The 14318-nt window shown below is 30.5% G+C and overlaps 2 protein-coding genes across 2 annotated transcripts; both read right to left on the bottom strand.

The window, feature by feature from the left end:
* Positions 1–11484: 11484 nt before the first annotated feature.
* LOC109338886 lies at positions 11485–11919 on the bottom strand. Its single transcript, XM_019576238.1, has one exon. The coding sequence runs from the start codon at positions 11917–11919 to the stop codon at positions 11485–11487; it is 435 nt and encodes a 144-aa protein (XP_019431783.1).
* A 103-nt stretch (positions 11920–12022) lies between these two features.
* LOC109338887 lies at positions 12023–12775 on the bottom strand. Its single transcript, XM_019576239.1, has one exon. It carries the CDS (start codon positions 12773–12775, stop codon positions 12023–12025), a length of 753 nt encoding a protein of 250 aa, XP_019431784.1.
* Positions 12776–14318: the final 1543 nt, after the last annotated feature.

Raw genomic sequence — 14318 nt, forward strand, 5'->3', positions numbered from 1 at the left:
TATGCATGTATGGTTTTTTTTAAGGGGAAAGTTTAACATGTTAGTATTTGTTATGAGTGAGACTTTCATTCAATTCCTTACACGCTTCAATTTAACCAACAAACCACCTTATAACTTGCCAATTGTATGTATAGTTAATTCAAGTACATGTTATATATAAGGGATCTGTTTACACCCAAATTGATTTACACTAGTTACATTCAATCTCATCTATTCATTTTTTAAAATCCAATAGACAAAATGAGTGAGTAAAAGAGGTGATGGAGAGAAAAAATGAATCTTATACGCCTTTAAAAAAATAAACGGATGAGATTGAATGTAACTAGTGTAACTTAATTCGAGTGTAAATGAATTCCTCCTCATTCTTTACACTCAAATGAGTTACAATAGTTATACTCAATCTCAACCATTCATTTTCTTAAATTCAACGAACTATATGGGTGGGTAAAAGATGTAATGAGAGATAAAAAAATGAATCTTAAATGACTTTTAAGTTTCACCTCTACGATCCATTGGATTTAATAAAATAAATAACTGAGATTAAGTGTAACTAGTGTTACTTAATTTGGTTGTAAATATATTCCTCATTATATATATAAAAATATAAACATGTTGTCTGGTTTAGATGCACTTTTATATTAATAGTGTAAAAAATTAAGTTTCTTTTAAATTGATTATTTGCCAACACATTATCATACAGCATCTACTATGATACTTGAATATTTTATATTTGAAAAATTAGGTGGCAACTCCTTACTCATTATCCAACCGTGATTAATTGTAGGTGATGAAGTGTGGACTGCATCCCCAATAAATTTTAATATAGAGTATGGGTTAAAATCCAAGATTCCTCACTTTATAGTGGGTTTTAATTAATCATTAGACTCTTATTTAGAGTATTTTCATCAATAATGTTACGAAAGAAGATTATGATACCAATTGGAACTCTAATTCACTCAACTCTAGAGAGCTAACAAAAAATAAGTAGAATGGGTGTACAACTATTATACTCTTATTTAGTTAGTCTCTTACATGTTTATAAGGAATTTTTTTTAATGCCAAGGTGCAACTACACCTAGAATATATTATAAGTACTGAAATCTATAATTCAGTAAGTTATAACGATTTCTATTAAAATCCTCTAAACTGAACGTAGGAATACTATGTCTTATAGAATTTGTTTGTGATATAATGTCAAACGAAGCCAACTTAGCCACACAATCATTCGCTTCTATGTATATGTGAGATATGTGAATGTTCATGAAACTGAGTTGGCGTTTGCAAATAGTCCATTCATTGAACAACTTCCAAGGGGCTTTTGATCTGCCACTGAAAATTTCTATTATTAGCAAAGAGTCACTTTCCAACCAAAGATTTAACCAACCATTTTGGAAAGCTATGCCTAGTGCTTTGATTGCTGAGTGAAATTCAGCATATATAACTTGCTGAACTTGAAGATAGTTTGTAAAGCAATATATGAAGCCATCGTTCCAGTCCTTGAAAATTCCCCCACCACCAGCATGACCTGGAGAGTCATGAGCTACTCCATCTGTATTTGCTTTTATCTAGCCCAAAAGAGGAGGTTTCTAGATCACCTCAATATATCTAGGAGATTCACAGAGCTTGAGAGGAATATTAAAATACCTGAGAATTGTAAATTCCAATAAGTCGCCTGAAGCAAAGGCATGATTGCCAAATAAGGATGTTTCTCTTTTAATTTTAGAGATGGTTTGCCTTGGAGTGATGATTTTGTCCCCAAACCTGTTTTGATTCCTACAAAACCAGATTGTGTTGATGGCATGAACTACACAAGCTAGTAGCACTTCTCTGAGTTGACTACCTTTGATTATAGCAAAATCCTGAATAATGGTTGCAATAGAAGAAGTTTTCATCTTAATTAAGAATGTAGATGTGATCCAATTCCAAAATTGTGCACAAAAGCTATCATACAACCACATTTTTGGAGATTTTCGTCTGTTGGCATTTTCTTGTGAAACAATCTTCAAATTGTGAATGATTTTGAAGGAGGAATAGCTAAGGACCATATATGCTTGCACCAAGATAGCTTAGTACCAACGTTGTGCACAAAATCAAAATAATCCTTAGATATAAAAGAACCATCATTTGTTAACTTCTAAACCAATTTGTCATGACCATTGTTTCTCTTATAGCAGATCATGTCATGAGATATTGAAGGGAACTTTCTATACAACTCCCCTAGGATGATTATTTTGGAGTTATTAGAGAAATTAGTTACTGTGCCCAGAAGATGAGGATGAAGATCCAAAGGAATATTCAAAGAGTCTACAATTGGTTCACCCAACCAATTGTCTCTCCAAAAGTTCACAATGTGCCCATCGCCAACTAACCATATGGAGTTCAAGTTGGCATCTGTCTAATTATCCTTAATCCTTGGCCAAATTGAGGATTTATAATATTTAGCAGGATTGTAGCTGTTGTAATTATATTTGAGTCTAAAGAATTGAGCCCATTCAAAATTAGAAGTCTCTCGTTTCGAAGTGAGCTTCAAAAGAACAACTTTATTCAAACTTTTGATAGATTTGATGCCCAAACCACCTTCATCCAAGGTTGAGCAAACATTATCCCAAGCAAATGTTACTAACTTTTTGACTCCAATATCACCAGACCAGATGAAGTTTCTAACACTTCTATCAACTTATTTCAATAAGCTAGAAGGTCATTTGTATATATAAAAGCTATATGCAAGCATGCTTTGTATGATTGATCTTACAAGCTCAACTCTGTCCATTAAAGACAAGGATGCCCCTTTCCAATTTGACAGCTTATTAGTAATCTTGTCTGCTATGGGCTGCAAGTGACACTTCTTAGGGTTGAATAAAGGAATGCCAAGATAATTAAAAGGCATATTTCCTTTCACAAATCCCAGGGTTGAGGAAATGGGTGCAATTCTTCTAGGATTCTATATGCTAGTGTAGTACCTGATATTGCTGACATTAATTTGTTGAGTAGAAGCAATAACATAATCCATCACCAGCTTTTTAAGGCATAATTTTTTTTAATTCCCATACAGAAGATTAGGATGTCATCTGCAAACAAAATATGACTTGGAGAATGCCAACTATTAGGACCAATGATGGTAGAAAGCTTGTTATCATTGACAAGTTTATTGATTCCTCTACTAAGTTCATCCTCAACTAAGCAAAAAAGAATATGTGATAGAGGATCCCCTTGTCTGACGCCCCTACATCAATTGAAGAAACCAACATTACTTCCATTCACATTGACTGAAAGTTTGGTAGAGTGAAGAATTAAAGATATCCAATAGGAAGCTTCACTCAAGAGTATCAAAACTGAAGGCTTAATTAAACTCAATGTGATATGTGATAAATGTTTAATTAAAACTGAAGGCTTGAAGGGTTTTTAGTAGGAAGCTTCACTCAAGAGTATCAAAAGCCTTTTTAATATCATGCTTGATGGCCATATACTCCCAAAGGTCTTGTGATCCAGCATGTTCACTACTTCAAAAGCAATGCAAATGCAATCTTTGATACTTCTGCCCTTGATGAATCCCCTTTGAGGAGAGGAAATTATCATAGGAGAAATAATAGAAAGTCTTGAGGCTAAGACCTTGGTGATTATTTTGAACTAAAAATTAGCAACAACAATAGGTCTATAATCCTCAATTTTCTCAGCACCTTGCAACTTAGGAATAAGGATGACATTGTTGGAATCCAAGTTAGGCATCAACCAATTTTGTTGGAAGAATTGTCTTACTGAGTTGCAGACCTCAAAGCTAATAATTTCCCATAAATTTTGGTAGAAGCTACCCCCATATACATCAGGCCCAAGTGCATTTGTCTTCATTCATGTTAAAAACACTCCCTTAATTAACCACATATCTCACCTTAAATTAAACATTATCATAAACAAAAAAAATATAATATATAAAAATTAAATATGTAGTATCACACACACTAGTAAAAATTATAATATAAAAAATGGAAATACTAATAGTTTATACAAATTTATTGATTTAGTTTAATACTATTTTGTTTAAATTAAAGGATGTTAACTTTTTTGTGTGTATAAAAGTGATGAATAAACTTTTAGTGAGCAATTATGCAATTTTGTTATTTTTAAGGGATTGCATGATTGGAGGGAGAGATAGTTGTCACTGTAGTTGGCGAAAATTACAGTAACGGCATTGAGTGGAGAAAGGTAGAAATCCTTTGAATGGTTTTGAGAAAGTGGCAGTTTTGTGATTTTAGGAAGATAAGAAGGAGTCTTTATGGACGATGGAAAGATATTCCTTAGTTTTTATAATAGCAGCTACGTCCATATCACCTGTCTTTAAGGGTATCTTTATTCTTTATCCCGATCAATCAAATTTTAATGAATAATATAAAATGTTTTTTTTGTTTTTAAAAATTCATATTTTATTTATGTAGTAATATTTGATTAACCCATGATAAAAAATGAGATACTTTCAACAATAGTTGATCTTTGTTCCCCATTTTTTAATAGAATACACGTCTCTTTCTGAGTGATTCTTCTATGGGTTATGGTTTTTCCACTGCATCAAAATTCAATTGTGGTGTGGTGGGGATGGGGGAGTTAAGAAAAGTGTGGGTCCAATTGATTATGCCAATTGATTATAGCCTTATCTTTCCAAAATATCTCCTCTATCACTAGGGATTTTAAGAAATCAGATTGAGCAAGATCTTCTTGCTGATGAAGAGAATTAGAGGGACCAGTGTCATTGATACAACTTTGAATAGCCTCCACATTGTTCTTTGTCAAACTAGCATTGTGGTGAATATTCCCAAACACAGTTGTATTCCAAGATCTGAGCTCATTCTTGAGATTTCTGAGTTTTTGGGCCAACACATACATAGGCCAGCCAAATACTCTAGTTTCCCATATGTCAACCACCAGTCTTTTACAATCAATATTTTGAAGCCACATCTTGTGAAATCTAAAAGGGGAAGGCTTAAAATTGATCCCAGTATAAAGGTTCATCAATAAAGGGTGATGATCAAAATCCAATCTAGGAAGAATACAACAAGACACATGATTCCATAATTTTATCCTGTCCTCATTGCATATTTCTCTATCCAATCTCCTCTCTATAGTAGCAGATCCTAATCTTCTATTAGTCCAAGTAAATTGGGCACCAATAGTAGGAATGTTTATAAATAAATTTGCTTCAAAGAAACCTTTGAACTCATCAAAGGAGATTCTAGTAGGCAAAGAGGAGCCCCCACACTCATAAGCTCCCATTACAACATTAAAGTCTCCAATCAAACACCAAGGACCATGGTGATTTATCATATCCTCATGAAGATCAGACCAGAGGCTTCTTTTAATAGTATAATTTCTGTGAGCATAAATAGCACCTAGAAAGAAGTTTATGTTATCCCTTAGCACAAAAACTGAGAAATGTTGGTTAGAGTTCCTTATAATTATAGGATCCATATCAAATTTACAAAGACCCCATAATGAAGGGATCAAACTTTGTCTATCATTAGCCACAAAAACCTTAAGATTAATAGATTTCTAGAAATTTGAAAACACCACATCAATGTTAATCATAGGTTCAGCAAGAAAAACTATATATGGTTTGTTAGCAATGCAGAGGTTTTTAAGGACAAGTCTTGTATTGAGATTTCCAAAACCCCTACAATTCCAGTATAAAACTTTTATTGATTAGTGGATAAATATCCACCCCTTCAGGTATAATGAATCCTCAAAGCATTATGTTTTTTTAAACATTTTTTTCTTAGATTTGCTGAGAACTGTTGTAAAAATTTCCTCCTTCGAGTCTTCATCTCTATCATCCCAAAGTTTTCCAATAATTCTCATGTCATTGACTGCAACTTGGTTATTTATCTCTGTTGTTTCTTGAACAATTGCATTTTCTAGAGAAAACTCAGGTTCCTCAACATATTGAGGGATTACTTCATTGGACCCTATTGTGACTACTATAATGTGAGGAGTATGATTCATATCATTATTAAAAGGAGAATCAATTCTTTCTAGATCCTTAAGGTTGGTTTCTATATTTCTTTCCACCTCAAGGTCTATGACTAAATCATTAATTTTTATTTCCAGATCACCCTTATCCATAAGAGGATTATCTCTGTCTTCTGATCCATGGCTTTAGGTTCAGCAGGGACTTTTTTCCCCTTTTGCTTCACAATTTCCTCTAATTTAGTATTGCTGCTATTTTTGCGACATTGGCTCACGATGTGACCAATAACTTGGCAATATAGACAGAAAGATGGTAAGGTTTCATACTCAATAGACACAAAGAATGCAAAACCATCTTTTTCCACCACAATCTGGTCTGGAAGATTGCTTTTGAGATTTAGCTCCACCAAGACCTTGGCAAAGTGACCAAAAGATCTGCTATGAGTTGCCTTATCAGAGATATAGGAGTCCATATCCCTCCTGCTATTGAGAACAAAATTCAAGGACTCCAATATTCTCGAGGAAGGTTATGAATCTTTACTCAGCATTGAGTATGAGAAAGTTTTTGGAGGGAGGGGTTAAAGCCAGGAGTCCAAAGAAACATTCTCAGGAAACCAGGCTTCAAATTCCATGAACCAACAACACAAATCGTTCTCATGTCTTCTAGAGAAGCAAAAGAAAATTCATAAAACCTTTTTCCCAGGGAGATCATTGACCATTTGCCAATCATATTCCATAAAGATGCCAACTTAGCTTTCAGATCTATAAACTTTAAAGGAGTATCACCTTTGGACAATATCAATCTGCCATGGAGATGTGTTTTGCATCACTGAATACCTTCCTGATAGTCAACTACAGAGATTTTAATGGCTATGGAGTCACCTTTCATTCATGGTTGAGGGAGCTCTGAAGTTGAGAAATCACAAGTGTACCTAACAACTTGAGCAAAAGATTTTTGAATTGTATTTGTGGGGCCATTTCTGGTTCACAAAATTGCGATGGAGATCTGAACCTACCAAGAAGTTCCAAGTAATAACGGTTTGAAAAGGTGACATGGTATTGATTCAAAAACATACTTATATACAGTGTTTCAATCAGATTTCTAAGCTTCGTAAGGATTTTCACTCAACGAAAAAGAAAGAAATATACAATTGGTGTTCACTATTCTTTAAACAAATAGGATTGTACTTTTGTATTTCACCTTAATTTTTGATACATCAAATAATGAAACATTTTCTCTTAAGGATTGTCAAGCTCCATTAATAAAATAATGTAGAAAATTATTATATAAAGGAGTAATTTAGATATTTGTTTAACACAGTGTGCCCATTCATTTTTATTCATGGCTACATGTTCTCATTCTTCTATCTAACTCAATTTTAGAACTGTTGGTTGGTGATGCATGATTACTTTGACACAACACTTGAAGGTAAAAAATGCTGAAAAGTGTTTTAGTTCACTGTGTTGTGATCGATTTGACTGATAAGAAATGATGTAATTTTTTCCACTAAGGAATTTGATAATATCAAAAATTATGGATTTTATCCAAATTCGTTCTTGGACTTAGTGGTAATTGCCCTTAATTGAGTTTGTTGTATTTGGGTTGGTACAACTTATACTGTTTATTGAATTAGTTTGCTTATATAAAAAACATTGTGCCCATTCGACTTCCAAAATTGTAATTGTAATTCCAATTCTAGTATTGGAGGAATTGGAATTAGTTTGAAATTCTAATTCTCTGTTTGTATTATGCAATGAATATAAATATAAAATTGAAATTTGGTCGCGTTTATACCTTGAATTTGAAAAATAAAATTAATGAGATTATACTTATTTTTTTAAATTTTGGGATAGAAAATTATTAAATTTTTTATTTTAGAAATAATAACATCTCCATTAAAATATATTTATCTAAAAAGTAACTATTTTGATATATATTAAAATTTAGCATTAAAATCATATTTAATTCAAATATTTATGTATATATTGAAAAAAATAATTTAAATTATCAAACTCTACAAAGTAGTAAAACCTCACATGTTAACATGAAAAAAGTAATAGAAGAAACGATAATGATAAAAATATGACTGTATCATCTAATTCAACTGGAAAATCGATAAAGTGAACTTCACATTGATATAATATAATAATTATTGGTCTTACAGTTAAATTGATTAAATCAGGAAAATATTAGTCAAAATTATATTATACCATCCCTATCAAAATTGGTGTATATATATATCAAATTTTAATGTTTTTCTAAATGCCACAATAGAAATTCAAACTTTAAATTGTAACATAGTTAGTTACTGAACGAATTTAATAATAAATTTATATGTTGAAAAAAATATTTATATTCATAAGTGTATTGTATTAATTATAATATATAACTTTTATCCAGTTTAATTAGTGAATCAGATAATATACGACTGGAAAACCTAAAATGGTGACTTGAAAACCTAACGAAAAATGGAATGCAATTGTCATAGTTTTTGTGCAATTGTCTACTACACCAGAATTGAGAAACAACTATACTTAAAATTGTTATTAACATTACTTTTGGGGCATTGTTTATGTGAGCGCAGTAGAATGTAAGATTAGATTCAATAGTGCTTTTGAATCAATGTAGAAATTGGACATTTATTTATTAGATTTCAAGAGAACTTTCATCTACTATTCTACTATCTTCTCTATTGAAATTACTAAATTAGATATTTTATATTTGTAACAAATATATAAAGAAAAAGTTATTTTTGTCAATTTGAAGGGTTGCTAAAATTACTAAAATAGACACTCTTCATTTGAGATGAGTATGCAAAGAAAATGTTATTATTGTCAAATAAAATAAGAATCCCCAAAATATCATATAACCCTATTTTCTCTTGGTTTACTACTTCTAATCAAATATGTTTCATCTATGTCTTCTTCTCAACTTCTTCACATTCTCTCTACTCAAACTACATAGTATTTCTCACTATTTTTAAATTTTGTTGAACAAATCTATTATCTTCAACTCAAATGTATAATTTTATCTATATAAGAAAAGAAAAGACTATTGAAATTACTAAATTAGATACTTTATATTTGTGACAAGTATACTAAGAAAATATTTTTTTTGTCAATTTCAAGGGTTGCTAGAATTACTAAAATAGACACTCTTCATTTGAGATGTGTATGCAAAGAAAGGATTATTATTCTCAAATAAAATAAGAATCCCCAAAATATCATATAAGTATATTTTCCCTTGGTTTACTACTTCTACTCAAATATGTTTCATCCATGTCTTCTTCTCAACTTCTTCACATTCTCTCTACTCAAATTATACAGTATTTCTCACTTTTTTTCAAATTTTGTTGAACAAATCTACTATCTTCAACTCTTAAATCAACTCACATGTATGATTATATACTATTTTAATTTTTTCTTTGTTGATAGATATAATTTGTTTATCATATATATTTTTGCATGTCCGCTATTTTTCTCTTATTTATCCTATAGGTAAAAAATATTCATCTTCTTTAACTTTCTATTCACCTACCTCAACAAGGTATCACATGATGTATGTTAATTTTTTTTTCCAATATGGTTATTTTTCCACAATATGGACTGATCATGTTTTTTGTTCAACCTTTGCAAAAGAGAAACATCACCTCCTGGACTACAATGATTAGAAATTGCATTCACTATATGAGCATATAAGAATAATGTATTTATTTTTATTATGTGTTTGTCATTATTCATTTTCAATTTAAAAGTGTTATGGATTTTTGGATTCTCATATATCTTCAACTCTCAAATCAATTCTCATAGGTATAATTTTATACTCTTTTAACTTTTTCTTTGTTGATAGATTTAATTTGTTTATCATAAAAGAAATTATGTACACTATTTTACTCTTCTTTATCTTATAGGTAAAAAAAGATTCAAATTCTTCAACCATTCACTCACTTCTCTCTATAAGGTATCTACTTTATTGGTTATTTTTCCAAAATATGGACTCATCATATTCTTTGTTTCAACAATTGCAAAAGAGAAATCTCAGCGGTAATAATAACTACCACCAAATCATGAACAATTAGCAAATGTACAAAACCATAAATATAACTTCAAGGGAGAATTGATAAATCATCAAAAAATCAACACAATTTCATAGGTCCATTATAGTTAAACACCACATATCACTAAAAGGATTATCAAAACATAAATCACATCAAGAAATTCACAATCTACATTCTAAGAAATTTAATTTTTATTTTATTATTCTTAAATAGAAATTAATTTTTTATTTTATTTTATTTATTTTTTATTCAAAATTCACAGTCGATATTCCAACGTCACAATCTAAATTCACAATCATTACCAATATAAATTTATAATTCATTATTATTTAATTCTAAAATAAGATAAATTTCAAAATAAACTATTATTATTTGATTTTAAAATAACACTAAACAAAATAAAATTCTTACCATAGTAACCAAGATTATACATATAATTCACTAGAATGATCGAAATTATATACATACATATTGTAACATTTCTTTTATTTATCCATTATCAATTAATTTGAAACAATAAATTTTGTACTTTGTATTTATTCATTATAAACAATATATATATATATATATATATTCTTGAATTACTATTTCTTCGTATTGAACGCAGGATTGTATAATTATTGTTTAAAATAAGAATTATAGCCCTGCCTAGGATGTTCTTTATTGTAACCAAAATTATATATATACGTTGTAACGTTCATTTTATTATTCAATATGAAAAAATTAATTTAAAAATGAATTACACATTATTTTTTTGAAATATTATCCCATACTATTTGAATTTATTTTTTAAAAATTATTTTAGAATCAAATAATAATGTTTAATTTGAAATTAATCTTATTTAAAAATCAAATAATTAGAAATTATAAACTTGTATCCATGCTAAAAGTAAGAAATTAGTTATAATTCATACTATCATACTTTAAAAAAATCAATAATGATAATAATTCATAAAATCATAATTTTGAGATTTTTTTGGTATACAAAATTTAAATAGAATATAGCATAAGATGATAATATTGTATACATAATAAGCATTATCTAAAATTAAGAAATCAATAATAATCTATACAATCATACTTTCAGAAATCATTGTTGTTAATTTTCTTTTGTAATTTAAACACTTATCACAAATCAGTAATAATTTGTTATACCAATGTTTATATTGTAGTCTATCCTAAAATACCAATGATAATAATACAAGTATAAAAATTCAAATATTTAAACATAATAAGCATAAATCTAAAATAAAACATAATCATTTTAGAGATATTCTAAAAAAGAACTTATAAATTTATGTAGTCCTTATGAATATAATAACAAAAAAATATGGTGTATAAAGAAATCATTATATTTATATAGAGTTGTTTTAGAATCAAATAATGATGATGTGTATTTTTTTTTAGACAAAGGTGCTAACTCACACCCAAGATTTCATTAAAAAGAGAAGGATTACAAACGAACACCAAAATCTTACAAATTGCGAAACCTATAATTAGGAAGCAAATTCCTATTTCTATGAAAATCATCATACAAGAAACTCGACATACTATTCCACCAAGAATCAGTTTTGGAAGTAACTCCATACGTGGCAAGCTTATCTGCACAAGAATTCCCTTGCCTGAAAATGTGAGTAACCATAAATTGCATGGAATTTATGGCGGTGTTGCACTTGTTCATGAGATTACTTAGACGCCAAGGAACCAATTTGGAGCCATTGAAAATGTCCACCACCACCTTAAAATCACACTCCAACCAAATAGACCTCCAACCTTTCTCATAGGCTATGATGACAGCCATTATAGCTGCAAGTAACTCAACATCGATTGAATTTTGTATATTGAAATAGGAAGCATAGCAACCCATGAACTCCCCGTCACTGTTTCTGAAAATTCTAAGCAGCACCATCCGAGTTAGCTTTCACCAATCCAATAGAAGGAGTCTTCCAAATTACCTCTAAGATGTTAGGAGCCTTGCTAAAATTGCCTCTTATACCAAAAGCTTGAAGTAACTAGAACTCTGCTATAGAGTTTTTAGTATGCAGGGTGCATATATTCCCAGTGAAGGCAGTGTCCCTTTTGATTTTAGCCATGGCTTGAGGGAGAGAAATGTCCAAATCATTAAATCTAGCTTGGTTTCGGCAGTACCAAATTGTAGCTATGGCATTGATAATGCAAGCTATCATAACTGTCTTTGCCAAAGGACTAAAGGAATCCGAGATGATGAGAAGATTGGCAATCGAGCAAGAGTCCAGGCTACACCCAGTTTGATGTTGGAGCCCTGTCCAGATTGTCCTAGCAAACCTACACCTGAAGAAGAGATGCTCTGAGGACTCCTCATTTACCTTGTAGAGGGAGCAAATTGATCCAAGAGCTAAGCCTCTAGCTTTTAAATGCTCATCAGTGGGCATTTTATCATGGTACAGTCTCCAAGTGACAAAAGCTTTTGATGGAGGAATTTTGGGGGACCAAATGTTCTTGCACCAATTTAGCTGAGAAGACTGCGGTTTGATGAAGATGTAGGCCTCTTTCATGGTGAGAATTCCATCAGCAACATTAATCCAAGCCAGTTTATCTGGTTGATTATGAGAGAATGACAAACTTGTTATAGAGTTGCAAACCTGAGGGTGGAACCTAGCAATCCAAGGAGGAATAAACCAGGAAGACTCATGAATAAAGTCTGCCACTGTAGCCATAAGAGAATAAGAGATATGAGCAGGGATGTTTAAGTAGTCCACCAGAGAATGGCCAATCCAATTGTCCATCCAGAAGTTGATTGCCTTACCAATTTATCTTATTTTGGAATGCCTAAAATTAAGGAAACAATATAATCATACTTTCACAAATCAATGATGTTAATTTTTTATTTTAAATTTGATCTTCTTCTAGGATCAAATAATAATGACTTTATTTTGATATTTTTTTATTAATAGGAAAATGTCTTATACAAATATTAATATAATTTTAGTAAAATTGTTTGTGTTTCTAGCTACTTTATAAAATTTTGTACCCTTCATCCTTAAATAGAGTAATACTAATTATAACAAAGTCTTTTTCTATCTATATCCTAAAGGTAAAATAAATCACCAAAATTTATTTCTTCACCAAACTATCATCTTATTTATATACTTATTTTTTTATTATTGTTAAATGTTCAAAGATAATTACTTTTATTTCACAGGTTAATGATAATTTCACATCCATTTGAGATCATATTATTTATACTAATTTATATCAATACAAAATATTCTATTTCTTTTTAATATACAATTTTCTACTATCTTATTTAAATCTGAACACCAATGAATAGTAGAGACCCGTGCAAATGCATTGGTATCGTACTAGTTAAGTGGTATAAAATCGAAATGTAGTGAAAGCATCATGGTTCTCTTGGTCTTGCCGGAGGTGGAGAAATATCTAGAAATAAGATTGGGATGTGTGAAGAATATCTTTGCTCCTGACCTTGACACGGTTTTGATGAAGACACCAACATCACCAAAAAGAAGAAAATGAAGAATACTTATGAAGACAAAGAAGATTAAAGCTTCAAGATAATTAGATTATCTATAGGTACTTCTATCCTAAAACTCTTAAATATACAAAGTAGTAATGCTCAAACTATTTTTAAAGAAAGTTGACACACTTTAAAATACTTAAAAAAAATTTCAAAAATAGTGTGTAACTGGTTACTTCATCTAAGTAACAGCTACGTGTGAGAGAAAAGAGTTATCCAACTTAAAACTGTCCAGAGTAATCCATTACTGTCTTTGAGTAACTACCAGTTTTGAAGAGTTGAGTAACCGATTACCCATATTGTTATAATCGATTACTCTAATTCAATTTTAAATGAACAGTGGACAGAGAGTTTGGGTAATCGATTACCCACTGTCAGTAATCGATTACTGAGAGTTGTTGCATCAGATTTCAAAATGAAATGTTCTCACTCCAAACGAAATCTCTTCACTTCAAACAACTCCTACACTTTTAGAAAGGCACCATGGGTGTTTGGAAAGTCTATATAAAGGCTCTAACTCTCACAACACAAACACACAACTACACACAATTCTTATACAATTTCCAAAAGCTCTTGAAACTTATTCTGAAGTTATTTCTCTACACTTTTTGCAACTAGTCCTTAACTTTTAAAGTTGTTTTTCTGAAGTTGCTTAGAAGTTTTTCAAAGTTTTCCAAAGAGCATTATTACTTGGTATACATAAAGAGTTGATTGGATTTCAAGTTATACTACTTTCATACTTATAAAGGCAATCTGCCATTGTTGTACATTCTTCAATATTGTTGCAGAATACT

Source organism: Lupinus angustifolius, unplaced genomic scaffold (genome assembly GCF_001865875.1).
Source record: "Lupinus angustifolius cultivar Tanjil unplaced genomic scaffold, LupAngTanjil_v1.0 Scaffold_47_3, whole genome shotgun sequence".
In the NCBI taxonomy this organism is placed as follows: Eukaryota; Viridiplantae; Streptophyta; class Magnoliopsida; order Fabales; family Fabaceae; genus Lupinus; species Lupinus angustifolius.

Excerpts from the sequence above, each read along its gene's own strand:
- LOC109338887 (XM_019576239.1), bottom strand. The coding sequence starts at position 12,775 with ATGGACAATTGGATTGGCCATTCTCTGGTGGACTACTTAAACATCCCT.
- LOC109338886 (XM_019576238.1), bottom strand. The coding sequence starts at position 11,919 with ATGGTGCTGCTTAGAATTTTCAGAAACAGTGACGGGGAGTTCATGGGT.